At 57.0% G+C, this 12,820-nt stretch overlaps 1 protein-coding gene across 1 annotated transcript in view; it reads right to left on the bottom strand.

Moving 5' to 3' along the window:
• The window catches only part of AGAP3 (ArfGAP with GTPase domain, ankyrin repeat and PH domain 3), a 190,427-nt gene that overhangs the window by 12,429 nt on the left and 165,178 nt on the right, over positions 1–12,820 (bottom strand). The window contains exons 12-13 of the mRNA XM_067535720.1: positions 8,159–8,323; positions 3,447–3,608 (exon numbers count right to left, since the gene is read on the bottom strand). Of these exons, the coding sequence (XP_067391821.1) occupies positions 3,447–3,608; positions 8,159–8,323 (327 nt within the window). The remainder of the gene's footprint in view (positions 1–3,446; positions 3,609–8,158; positions 8,324–12,820) is intronic.

The raw sequence follows: 12,820 nt of genomic DNA, 5'->3' as shown, positions 1-12,820 counted from the left end.
GGGGCCGGCTGACAACAAGCAGCACCCCGAGCGCAGGCACGAACGCGATCTGCAACCCATGGATGGGCCAAAGCCAGCTCCCTCCTCAACCCCTGGCATGCCCCCACTGCTCCTCAGCTTGGGTGACAGCCAGCCCCAGTCCCTCTGGCAGAGCGGCTCTGCGCCGAGCTCTGGCTCCCTGCTGAGCAGGGCATCTCTGTCCCCGGAGGCCCAACCCTCACCACAAAGGGACTCTCGCATTTCCCCAGGATGTGAGAACAAAGAGACTGAATCGTTCTCCTTCCCCCACAGAAAAACTTCTCCCTGACCCTTCCCCAAGCGGGACAGGTGTATGATTGGACCCCAAGAGCACCCAGAGCTATGGTTAAAAACGCAGTTCTGGAAACAGCTCCTGCTTCTGAGCATTAGAGAGCGGTGGGGGGGACCTGACACGAGCGGTAAGTTATCCCGTCTGCTCCTGCCCGCGGCAGCCCCCGCTGGCCACTGTCTGAGGCGGGACACGGGAGCAGACAGTGCCTATGCAGAACTCTAAGATGATCAAACACCAAGGCCACACCACACCAGAGCGCTTACAGCAGCACAGTCGGACCACAGCAGCTGCGCTGCTGGAAGATCTTTCGTGTAGCTGCTCTGTATTGACGGGAAAGACTCCCAGCGACATAACGACACCACCCCCAGCGGGCGGCGGTAGCTACGTCACGGGAGACGCTCTCCCACCGATGTCGGTGTAACTTAGGGGGAGGAGGCAGGTTTCACACCCTGAGCAACGTAAGTTATACCGGCCAAAGTGGTCGTGTCGAGACAGCTCCACCCACCCCCAGGACTCCCAGCCTGCCCCATGCAGACGGCGAGCTCAGCGGCCAGGGGCTGCCTCCTGCATGCCACGCCCAGCGCTCCGCGGCGCTGGTGCCGAGCAATGCGGAGCGGGCGGCGTCTGAAGAAGGGGCATAGCGGGTGGGGGAGGAGGTCGTCTCTCCGCCGGGGAGCTGCCGGTCAAAGCCCTGAGGAGGGCGAGGAGCTGCTCTCCCAAAAGGAGAGTGTGGCTTGGCTCAGGAGATGTCCGGGGAGGACAGGTGTGACGAGAGAAATGTCCCAGCCATGCCACAGAGGCTGCCTCAGACCAGGCAGATCGGGGCCTGCCCCCCTCAGCTGCTGGAACTCCTGTCTGGCTACAGCTGGACAGCCCTGCCACCCCGTGAACAACCCCTGCCTCTTCGGAGCAACACCCCCAAGCTGCACCGCAGCCTGGAGCACCCAGGCCAAGGTTTTGTCCTGCACAGACAACACACACAGCAGCCAGGGCTCTCCTGAACGTGGATCCCATGGCCTGTCCTCCCCTGCCCAGGTGTGAGTTTCAGAGAGACTCATGGGACAAACCCAACTCTGACACGCTTGGCTTCGCTGCCTTCCCCCTCTTTCTAACACAGGACATGACATTTGGACTCGGAAATCACAGGCTCAACTCCCAGCTGGCGAGGAGAGCTTGGCTAGCGGTTACAGACCATTCTGCCCCACCCCTGCTAGTGTGTCCCTCCCCAGACCTCTCCCCTCTGCTCATGCCTTACCCCATCCTCTGCGTCCCAGACCCTGCGCGGCACTGCATCACGCCAGGCAGCTGCTCCTCCTCCCAGCGCCTGGGCACCGGCAGGGCGAGCACTGAACGCACAGGAGAGAAGTCTCCCTACACTCAGGGCTGGTGCCCTCTGGCGGCTGGGGGCAGGGGCAGTGACAAATGAAGCTTGGTACACATTTCCCTGGCAAATGAACGTTACCGTCGATAAACGCAGAGTAATGCACATTGGAGGGGAAAGTTTTAACTCCTCGTACACTTGGCAGGGTTCTGAATGAACGGTACCAACCCAGGAAAGGGACCTGGGTGTCTCTGTAGACAGCTCAGAGGAGGTCAAACAAGCGTACAAGATGTCAGAAGGCATAAAGGGTGTGATGGGACTAATACAAAGACTGAACCGGTGGATTTACATAAATCAATGCTGCAGCAGCAGCTGGACCCTGTGTGCAGCGCTAGTGGTCACCCCATCTCAGAAAGGGTTTGCAGGGCTGAGAGAAGGGCCTGGAAACCTCTGCTCTGAAGAGAGATTGACACAAGTGGGATTGTTACTTTCGAGAGCAGACAAAGAGGAGGGGACATGACAAAGGTTGATAAAATAACAACTGGTCTAGACAAGGGAGATCGGGAACGTCTCTTCTCCCTGTCTCCTAACACAGGACTAAGGGGACATTCCACGTCATTAGGTGGGAAATTCAAAACTGGGGAAATTCTTTTTCACACAATGCATCCTTAGACTGGGGAATTTCCTGTCCCAGGAAGTTAGCAAGATTCCAAGAGATCCTGGATGTTTACATGGATATCCAGAATTTCCAGAGCGGTCATAATTACCTCTAGCCATTTGGGAAGGGATATTACACCTCATACGTCAAGGCTTAGAGATTGCGTTAACTTTGAGCGCTTATGTGAGGGAAAAATTATCCCCCATCTGCTGCTGTGGGATTCTTATCCTTTCCTCTGCAGCACCTGATGCCGGCCACTATGGCAGGACACTGGGCTGGCTGGACCTCAGCTCTGATCCAGTCTGGCCCTCCTTGTATGCCAGCTGAGGCATGGTCGGTACAGATGAAGACGATGCAGATCTTAGCAGGTTGGGCAGATTTTCACAAGGTCAGCAAAGGCTCCTTTCTGGCCCCAGGCCAACTCCCTTGGCCAGAATTTCCCCTGGCAAATGTCAAGTGCCTGCTCCAAACCGGGAGATGCTAGAGCTTCCCAGTCAATGGATGTAAGAGCTTTTTAACTGGTATATCCCTGAAATCGCTGAACTTCTCTCAGAAAGCTCGGCCTGAGGCAGCCAGATACAGTCACAGATTTAAGGCCAGAAGGCGCCACCAGATCATCTAGTCTGACCTCCTGTATGTCACAGGCCAGGCCACCAGCACTAGCAGGCAGCCACCCAGCAAGCCAACAGCTGGAATCAGAGCCAACTATTGCAGCCCTCCAGAGACTAACCTGCTGTGTACCACAGGCCAAGGCCAGGAAAGGCCAGCGGGCAGCAGGAGCAGAGGCCCCTCTCCTGGCAGGGTAGTGAGGGAATTCACACTCGGAATGGCTAAAGCTGGGCACATTGGTAAGCCAATACAAAGAGGCTCTTACACTGGAAAGCGTTTGGGAGCCTTTCCTGTGGGGCTCTCTCAGCCCCGCCACGAGGACCAGAAATAGCCAATGCAATGACCAGAGCAGCAGCTGGCACTGGAGCACGTTGCCTGCCCCCAGCTGCAGGGCAGAATCGGGGGCAGACCACGCTGGGCTGGGAGTTCATTCCTGGCGAAGGGTGGAAAGCCTGTCTGAGGAGAGCTCAGGATTGGCCCCAACAACGCACTGGAGGGCTCAGGGCTCTCCAGTTACTACCAGCTGGGCAGGACCAGACACATCCTACCTTCTGCGGCTGAGCTGGGGCCATCAGGGCGGGCTGTCCCCGTGCTCTTTTTCCTGCGATGCTTCTTCCTGTTTGCATGTGGGGATGGAGGTGGCTCCAGCTTTGGGCTGGCGGCGCTGGAAAAGTTTGGGCTGGAGCTAAGCGACTCTGTGGTGCCGTTAGCTATGGGGAGAAAGAGAGAGAGTGATGCAGAGACACACCAGCACCCCACCATGCTCAGACCCACCAGACTCCATCCCACAGAGACGCCTCCAACACCCCTGCCCGTTCCTGCCCCACAGAGACAGCCCCAGACACGCCACCTTGTCCCACAGAAACACTCGAACATCCCCAGCCGCTCCTGCCCCACAGAGGACCCTGGACACCCTGGCCTGCTCAGAGCCGCCCACTGCCATCCGTCAAAGATGGCCTGGGACACCCCACCCCACTCAGTGAGTCTGGCTGTGCCCCGAGGGCAGCGTGGTGACTCTGGCAGCGCACACCTGCTGGGAATCACTCGTAGGCCCTGCCCGATAATGCTTGGACTCTCTGCCAGCTACAGTCAGTCCCAGCCTGGCACTCCTCCTCCTCCTCCAGAGGAGATGAGTGAGGCTGCCACTCTCAGGAATCCAAGCAGGATGGTCTCAATAGGCTGCTGATACGGCGCTGAAGAAGCCGTATCCCCGGCAGCAACGCACCAAATTTATCCTCAATCATACTGTTCCTTACAATTAATAGCAGAATTAGAAACAATCAGGGAGCTGCCTAATTACTGTCAATTAGAGCGCGCTAATCAAGCTCCGATCACACACACACACGCTGACGCTGCACTCACCATTAAATGTCAAATTTCATTAGAGACCAGCAACAAAATCAAAAGCCTGACATTCAATTTCAGCAGCACACAAGCACAGGCTTCCAATCAGCATAAAAATGCAGACTCCGGGGAAGGCAGTGAGGTGCGGGAGCTGCGCTCCACTGTTAACCCTCTCTGAAATACGCTCCTGCAGCCGAGGGCTGGGACTCTGCTCTGAGTCCTGTCCCCGGGCCCCCCAGTAACCTCCCCTCTCTGGCGTGGCTCCTGCCCCCCCCTTTGACCTCTGGTGGCAGATGACATGAAGAAAAGGAACTCAGGGGCTGAAAGGCATGGGGACACATTGTAAGGAGAGGCAGCGTGGACTAGTAGAGAGGGCACTGGGCTGGATCTCAGGAGACTCCGCTTCTACTCCAAGCTCTGCTCTGACCCACAAGGGGACCTTGGGCAAGTCGCTGCCTTTCTCTGGGCTGCCCACCCCCGTCTGTCTAGTCCAGCTGGATTGTGAGCTCTTCACAGCACGGTCCGTCTCTGGCTGTGTGCACAGCCCTGACCCAGGCACTAATGTCAAACCACGAATTACTGGCGAGATGGGGAAGGCTGAGGGACAGGCTCGCAAGGTCATGACAGGGTCCACGTAACACTAGCTGGGACAAAGCCGTGTGCAACACTCCTGATCTGCCCTCGGCAAGGGACTGGAAGGGACCTAGGCTATGCTAACGCAGCCCCTGGCATAGACGCAGCACACACCTACAGAAGTGTGTCAGTTGACATAGTAACACCACTGCCCTGAATGACACTAGCCCTCTTCTGTCGGCAGAGCTGTGCTGGGCAGGGCTCTGCCTTTCACTCATCCCCGACCAGCGCAGCTCTGCTAACATGCATTTTAAGTGTAAACCAAGCCCTGGTATCAGAGCTTCTCACACGCGCCCCCGGTGGAGACACACATTAGCTGGGTGTTTCTCCTACAAATTATCCACAGGGAAATTGTTCACAAAGTTGACAATTAAGGCATCTGAGTCCAATAAAAGGGAATCAATTCCCCATATAAACTACTCACAACAGGACAGGGAAACCATTTCTTGACACTGGAAACGGCTGCTTCTTGGAACAGCTCATCCCAGAGCACATGGAGGAGAACTGCTATTGCTGATGCAGGCCTGAGACACGCAAACGAGCTGGTTCAAGAAAGTTGGGCCTGGTCTACACAGAAAGCTGCCCCAGTTTAACTAATGGTGTGACGTGAATGAAGTTAGCTAGCCCAGCGCTGCTGGGGGCAGGCCCCGGGAATTTAAGAATTGTTGGCAGCTCAGTCCGGGAGGTAGCTCTGCTCCCGGTAAGCTGCTGCTCTTTATCAGTGTGTTCCACGCCTCCCCGCGGAGCCTTCGGTCCCAGACAGCACTTCACTGTAGGTAGCAGCCCCGGGGCAGGCGTCCCCCAACATCCACGATGGTGGAGCAAAGTCACAATTTTGCTTCTTTGCAATGTCCTTAGCCTCCGTGACTGCACCCTCCCTGCGTGACTGCAGCCTCCCTGCGTGACCAGAGACCTCACCGCTTCTCGGGCAGGCGTCTTACGTCTGATTCTCTCTCAGACCGAGTGCCTCAGCTGCCCCGGTGCAGTGGAGTCCTGCTACGCATCCAGGAGTGGGGCCCTCCCCCAGCACGGAAGGGGGCAGGACTGAGATCTGGCTCCACTCGTCACCTCACCTTGAGCCATGGGGCTGGCTTAGTGGATTTGATCTTTGGTAGGAACCTTCCCCAGAACTCCCCCTCCCACAACCCTTCCCACAGCCAGGCCAGTTCTGGGGCTGGTGCACAGATGGTGGGAAGCAGGAAAGCAAAGGCTTCTCTGCCAATGCAGCAGTGACAAGACCCCACTGCTCTCTGGCAGCTTGGTGCCGGCCCAGAAAATTCCCAGGAAAGTGCAACTGCCTCTAGGCGGAGCAGCCTGCCCCTCCCCGGCCTGCCCTGCCTCTTCTCGGCTCTGCCCGTGGCCAGGTTAGAGAAGGTGGGTGAGGGTCTGCCTGTCTCTCCGTGGCCAGCATGCCCCAGGCCCAGCCGTGCGGGGACTCCCTGAGGAGCAGACAGGCAGCACTCAGCAGCTCCTTCAGACACACAATTAGCGCCGCAGCCAAGATCTCCACCCTCCGTGCCACTGCGATTGGCAGCGCCTCACTCCCTGTTTGTATCAATCTCGGGGTTACTTTGCATGAAATGAGTGGATTGCGCTGGGTGGCAGCAAACAGAGGCGGCTCCTTCATGTGGAATGTGAGCAGAGGCTGGCAGTGCTGCGAGCTGCCCCAGCGTGGGACACAGTAGCCATGCACGGCGCTGCCGCTGGCTCCCGGCTCCCAACCTCGGCAGGGGGCTGAAAGTCCAGGCGCCAGCAAACAGCTGGCAAGCGTGAGCAAAGGGGGCAGCTCCCAGGAGCTTGCTGAGCCGCTCTCGCCCGTCCCTGTGCCCCCAGCAGCCCACCTGAGTCTCAGCTTCAAAGGGCCACTGCGGGTGGGGTGGGGTGGGGTGGGGGGGACATACAGCGCTACAAACGCACCTGTACAGGGGAATGGGGACAGCCCACCCGCTCACCTGTGCGTGCCTGTGAACGCCAGCACTGCCCGATCACCTGTCTCCTTCGGAGAGCGTGTGCGCGCCTAGATTGCCCACCAGCCCCCTGCTATAGGTGTGTGTGTGGGGGGGTGTTACAAAGCCGGTCAGCTCCTGCATGCATGGGGGTATCGGGGTGGGCAGCTCCACCACGTATGGGAGGGGACCCTGCAGTATTGGGGTGGGCTCCCCCCATGAACAGGGGACCCTGTGGAACCGGGGTGCGCGGCTCTCCCATGTACGGGGGGACCTGTGGCCGTGGGGGGGGCCACCGGGGGATGGCTCCCCCTCACAGGGCTGGGCACGGAGGGGCTCCAGGGCAGGACCAGGCCTCGTGCCTCGCTCGCTGGCCGTTCCAGAGCGAGGAGCGTGGGAGCCTGGCTGGCCCCGCCACGCTCAGTGTCCGACGGGGGCGGGGGGGTGGAGCGCGAGCACATTAATGCTCAGAGCTGCGCCCTTCCGCTCCCGTCGCCTGCGCTGCCCCATCAGCAGTAACAGTCTGATTAATTCGCTTCCAGCAGGGAGCTGATGGGGCCAATGATGGAGCCGCTGCATCAGGCGCGCTGAAATTGATAGTTTTTCACAGTTACAAATGAGGAGCCGCCTCAGCTGCAAATGGCGCCCGCACAGTCGGACTCCGGTAATGATCATAAAGAGGCTCTCTTTAAACTGCGAAAGCCCCTGGGACTGCGCGGGGGGGCGGCTGCCGTGCTAATGAGAACTACAAGGGGGCGAGGAGGCATGGAAATGGCTCCTCCATTCTTGATGTGCATTTAACTGCTTTTTTAGTGCGCCGGCAGGGCCAGGCAGGAAGGAGTGATGGATGCAGCACAGAAGCATTTATTTTCCAATTCGGCAAAGTGGCTACGTTGGGAAATGTATGAATTATTTTAATTCACTCAACTGTCCTGAGCCATCCGCGAGCGAGCGAGTGAGCGAGCGATCGGGGGGAGGGGGCAGCACACAGCCCTGTGTGCAGACAGGGATTCCTCTTGCTCACTTACCCTGGGAGGAGGGTAAGTGCAGGGGGCAGGGACCAAGCGCAGGGAGGATGGAGGAGCGCTCGCTGCTCGGCCAGCTCAGCCTGAGGCCGGCAATCCCTGGGTCCTGGGTGGGCGAAGGCTGGGCACATCTGCTGCTCTGCACTCCCGGCAGGGGCACCTCTGTGTGCTTTGCTGTCCAGTGCGGGGTGCAGGGCCACCCCCACACTGCACGGGTCCCCTCAGAGCGCTGCCAAGGCGCTCAGTGCCACGCGGCCCGCAGGGGATGGCTCGCCCCCCCAGCAGCCGAGCGAAGCACGGACCGGTACTCACCGGGGTTGGGGCAGCTGCTGGGAATCACCACAGCCTCGCTCCACTGCTCTGCGCTGGAGACGGAGTAGGAGCGCTGGTGCAGGCCGTCGGGCTTCGAGCTGAAGCCCACCAAGTTGATGGAGCGTTCGGAGTGCAGGGAGCTGCTGCTGGTCGAGTGCGGCGCACCTGCAAGACAGTCCCACGCTCAACAGGAGGCTGCCCGGCTGCACCCAACCGCAGAGACCCGGGCCAGCCTCCGATTCGCCATCACGGCCCTTTGACACATTCCCACTGGGGCACCTCCCCCACCCGAGTCCCAGCGGGCCCCCCTCTAGAGCACAACGCCCCACTGCACACGGCTAGACCCCATCCTCACACAAATCCCCCAAACGCTGCAGCTGGTCGCTCCTGCCCATGCACCCCAGCCAGCTCCACTCCGACCTGGGTACCAGCCGGCAGCCTGGCACAGCTTCTCCCCCCAGCAGCCCCCCAATATGTCCCTGCCAGCTCCACTCCCAACTGGGTACCAGCCGGCAGCCTGGCATAGCCTCTTTCCCCACCCATGTGTGTCCCCTGGTTGGGCACCACTGATACACCCCCCAGCACGTCCCAGCCAAGCACCATTCCAGGCTGGGTGCCAGCTGGGCAGCCTGGAATAGTCTCTCCCCCCACCCTGTCAGGCACCACTGATACACCCCCCAACAGGTCGCAGCCAGGCACCACTGACGTGTTCTCTCCACAACACATCCCAGGCAGTTCCACTTCCACCTGGGTACCAGCTGCACAGCCTGTCATAGCTCCAATGTGTCTCAGCTGGGCACGAAGACATGTCTCCTCCACATGTCCCAGCCGGGCACCACGAAGCGTGACCCTCATAACACGTCCCAGCCGGGCACCACAATGCGTCTCCCCTTCACACATCCCAGCCGGGCACCATGTGTGTCCCCTTCACACATCCCAGCCGGGCACCATGACGTGTGACCCCCAGAACACATCCCAGCCAGCTTCACTCCCACATGGGTACCAGCTGGGCAGCCTGGCTCAGTCTCTCCCTCACATCACAACACATCCTGGCTGGCACCCCGTCCTGCTGAAATGTATTCCAGTTGGGCTCGGGCCCCCAACACACCTCCTTGGTACGTCCGTGTGGCCCCTGAGACGCACACAACCCCTTGACACAGCTGCTGAATGGGCAGTTGCAGTTAAAGAAGCTAACACATCATTAGGGTGCACAAGGAACGGGACTGAGAATAACCTGGAGAATATTCTGTCTTCCTATTAATTCACGGTGCTTCGTGCAGCTCTGGGCACCCCATCCCAAAAGGGTATTGCAGAACTCGAGTGGCTTCAGAGAAGGGCAACACTGCTAAGAGAGACTGGCAGGATTGGGATAGTTAGCTTAGAGAGCAGACGAACGAGAGCGGATACGATAAAATACTGACTAACTCAGAGAAGGGAGCTCCGGAGAGCCTGTTCTCCCTTATTCCTAACACAAGGACAAGGGGACACGCCCTGACATTAAATGGTGGGAAATGCAAAACTGAGGAAAGGAAATACTTTGTCAAACAATGTGTGATTAACCTGTGGGACTTGGTGCTACAAGATCCGACTCCAGGAACTTAGCAAGCTTCAAGGAGAGAGTGGATGTTTCTGCTGATCGCAGCGTATCCAGAGCTCAGTACATACTAAACACAAGGGCTTTAGAAGGGAGATAAAATCTACTGTTTCAGGGCTTTACCCAAAGTCTACTAAGGTGGAGCAGACTGCCCTGGGAGAGATTATGCCATATCTGGCCACTGCAGGGTGCTTCTGATTTCCCCATAAGCATTTGGTGCGAGCTGTTCCCAACCCTGCTACCAAGGAGAGTCTCTGGTCAGATGCTCTCTTCTACTGGGAGGTGTCTCAGGGCAGCCAGACATCCCCAGTGAGTCTGGAGAGCCAGCTCCATGAGTATGGCACCAAGTTCACATTCCACGTGACAAGGCTTCCCCTCTGTGTGGTGCGCCATAATCCACTGTGTGGGCCTGTCCTGTCACCATAATCCACGGGGACAGCTCCTCTCAAGAACCTGCTCTCAGAAGCTCACACAATTGGTGGGGGGTATGGGCTGTGTTCAGAGCACTAGGCAGCCCATGCGGGATCCAGACCCTTTTCTCAATCACAAGACAAGATCTCAGAGGTGCTGAGAAGAGCTGAGCCTTGGGCAGGAGGGGTGAGGTGTCATCCTGGGTTCAGCCCAGTCATTGGGGTCCAGAGACCAGCGCTCTTGGGAGGTGGGAGTCTCCCAGTGGCTGCCTGACATTTTCACATTCACAGGTGTGAGAGTGCGAAAGCGTCTCTCTCACCAACAGATCTGGAAAGGGTTACCTAGCGAGGTGCTGGAATCTCCATCCTTCTCTAGAGGTTTTTAAGGTATGGCTTCACCAAGCCCTGGCTGGGACGGTTTAGTTGGGGTTGGTCCTGCTGTGAGCAGGGGGTTGGACTAGGTACCTCCTGAGATCCCGTCCAGCCCTGATCGTCTATGATTCTAGGACTGCCTACAGAGTCCAAGCGTTCATTCATAAAATTACATTTCTAACCCTTGTGGACACAAAGGAAACCTTGGAAACATGACCCAGCGTAACCGATGCCCTGGGCTATGCCTGATCTGCAGACAGTCTGAAAGAACAGCGCGGAGAGGCCTGGCCTGCCCCAGCTCACACTCATCAAATCAAACGCCCAAGGATCACAGCTCCGGCTGCTGCACTGCACACAGCCATGTCAAATTCATGCAAAATATATGGGGTTCACTGAAATGAAGAGACCACAGAACTCCCTGTCGGCCAACCAGAGCACCCGGGCAGAGCCACAGACCTTACCTGCAATGGCTGCCCACTTGCCCGTCCCAGCCCAGGGCAGCCCCAGGGCTCCTGTCTGACCCACTCCGCAGCCCCCTACGATATGCACAGCAGGCACAGGGAACGACTGGCCTGGCTGCTGTGTACTCCCCCCTCCCTTGTTCAGCACCAAAGGAACACGTGTAAAACCATGACACTGACTTTGCCTCTAATTAGCCCTTAATTTACAAGACACACTTGGAAGGGTAATTAGCTGGCACTCCGCTCTTGACGGCAGCATCCATCTCCACTCGCCTCCTTGTGGGAGGGGAGCCTGCCAGTCGCTCGAGCAGGGAGGATTCTGCTCTCCCGGGGAAGGGAAAGAGCTGTGTGCTGGGGACATGGCCAGGCTGGGGCTTAGTGGGCCCCCCCAAATCTGTTCAGAGGGGAGCCTGCCAGCCCTACAGTGCAGGAACAGCTCTTCACACACAGCTCAAAGACCCTCCTCACCTCACCAAGGACCACGGGGTGGGCTTGGGGAACTGGAGATTAATTCCCCATCACAGAGTCGTCAGAGCCTGAGATTAGCGCCCCCACCGCCACCACTCCAGGTCCAGCGTGTCTCTGATTACCAGCCCCCTACACAGACAGGAAGCCAGAAACGATCCTTCCCCACAGCGCAAAGCTTTAGGGTTGGAGATTTGCTGCAAATCAATTGTCATTTATTTCATTTGTAAGTGAATATTTAATTATTAAGTGTCCTGTATTTATTCCAGTCTGTAGCCTGGGTCTGCACCCAGCCCACGTTGGCAGTTACTCACCTGCACACCGTGGTGCTTTAAGATGTATAGATATTCCCGTTGGGGCATATGCACCTGGTGCATGTGAGATAGAGACTTTTGGTCAGTGGTTGACTCCACAGTAACAGGGACGGGGTTGAGGTGTGGAAAACACACACACACACACACACACCACCCCCCATGCATGGACGATACAGCTCAAAGAACCAGTGTTATTGTACACAGTAACCATTGCTTCTCCTTTGAGTGCATGTCTGTACATATATGTTCCATTGTTGGTGGTTCCCACACAACCACCCTTGCTGGAGATGAGGACCAGGAGTCTAGCTGGTACATAGAACAGTCCTGCCAAAGTTCTTATCCTCTCTAGACGCCTCGATAGCGGCATAGTGTTGTGTGGATGGAAGACCAGCTGCTGCTTACCAATATCCATGAGTAGGTAGCTTTCTGAGAGCGGCTACTAAAATGGACTGCGCTCTTGTCGAATGTGCAGTGACTCTCTCAGGTGGATATTTATTGGTCAACTCATAGCAGAGCCCGCCACAAGATGAGATCCCATCAGAAATTCTTTGGGGTGAAACAACTTCATCTTTAACTATCTTCCTATATGCTATAAAATATCTAGGAGACTTCCTAAAGATTTTAGGCCTTCCAAATAAAATGAAAGTGCTTTACATACATCCAAAAATGTAATTTTTCTTCATCGTTGTTTAAGTGAGGTTTGGGGGGAAATAGTGGCAGGTGTATGATTTGTTGCAAATGGAAGTCAGAAGCCCCGTTAGGTAAGAACTTGGGGTGTTGGTACAGGGATACTTTATGGAAGTTGTGTATGGTGGTTGTGCCATTACAACCTGGATTGCTCCCACTCTTCTGGCCGATGGCACTGCCACTAAAAAGGACGTTTTGATGGAGAGCTAGAACAAACAGCAGGTAGCAAAGGGCTCAATGAGTGAGCCCATGAGACTTAGCAGAACTAAATGTAGGTCCCAAAGAGGTACAGGTTTCTATACTGGTTACCGTAGGGTGAGAAAAATGGAACTCCTTTATATGGCTCGGTGAATCACTGA

This window comes from Emydura macquarii, unplaced genomic scaffold, assembly GCF_026122565.2.
Source record: "Emydura macquarii macquarii isolate MOO-44397 ecotype Brisbane River unplaced genomic scaffold, CSIRO-AGI_Emac_v2 contig_3511, whole genome shotgun sequence".
Taxonomy (NCBI): Eukaryota; Metazoa; Chordata; order Testudines; family Chelidae; genus Emydura; species Emydura macquarii.
The sequence above is the reverse complement of the archived record's forward strand: the minus strand, read 5'-3'. Positions and strand labels throughout refer to the sequence as shown.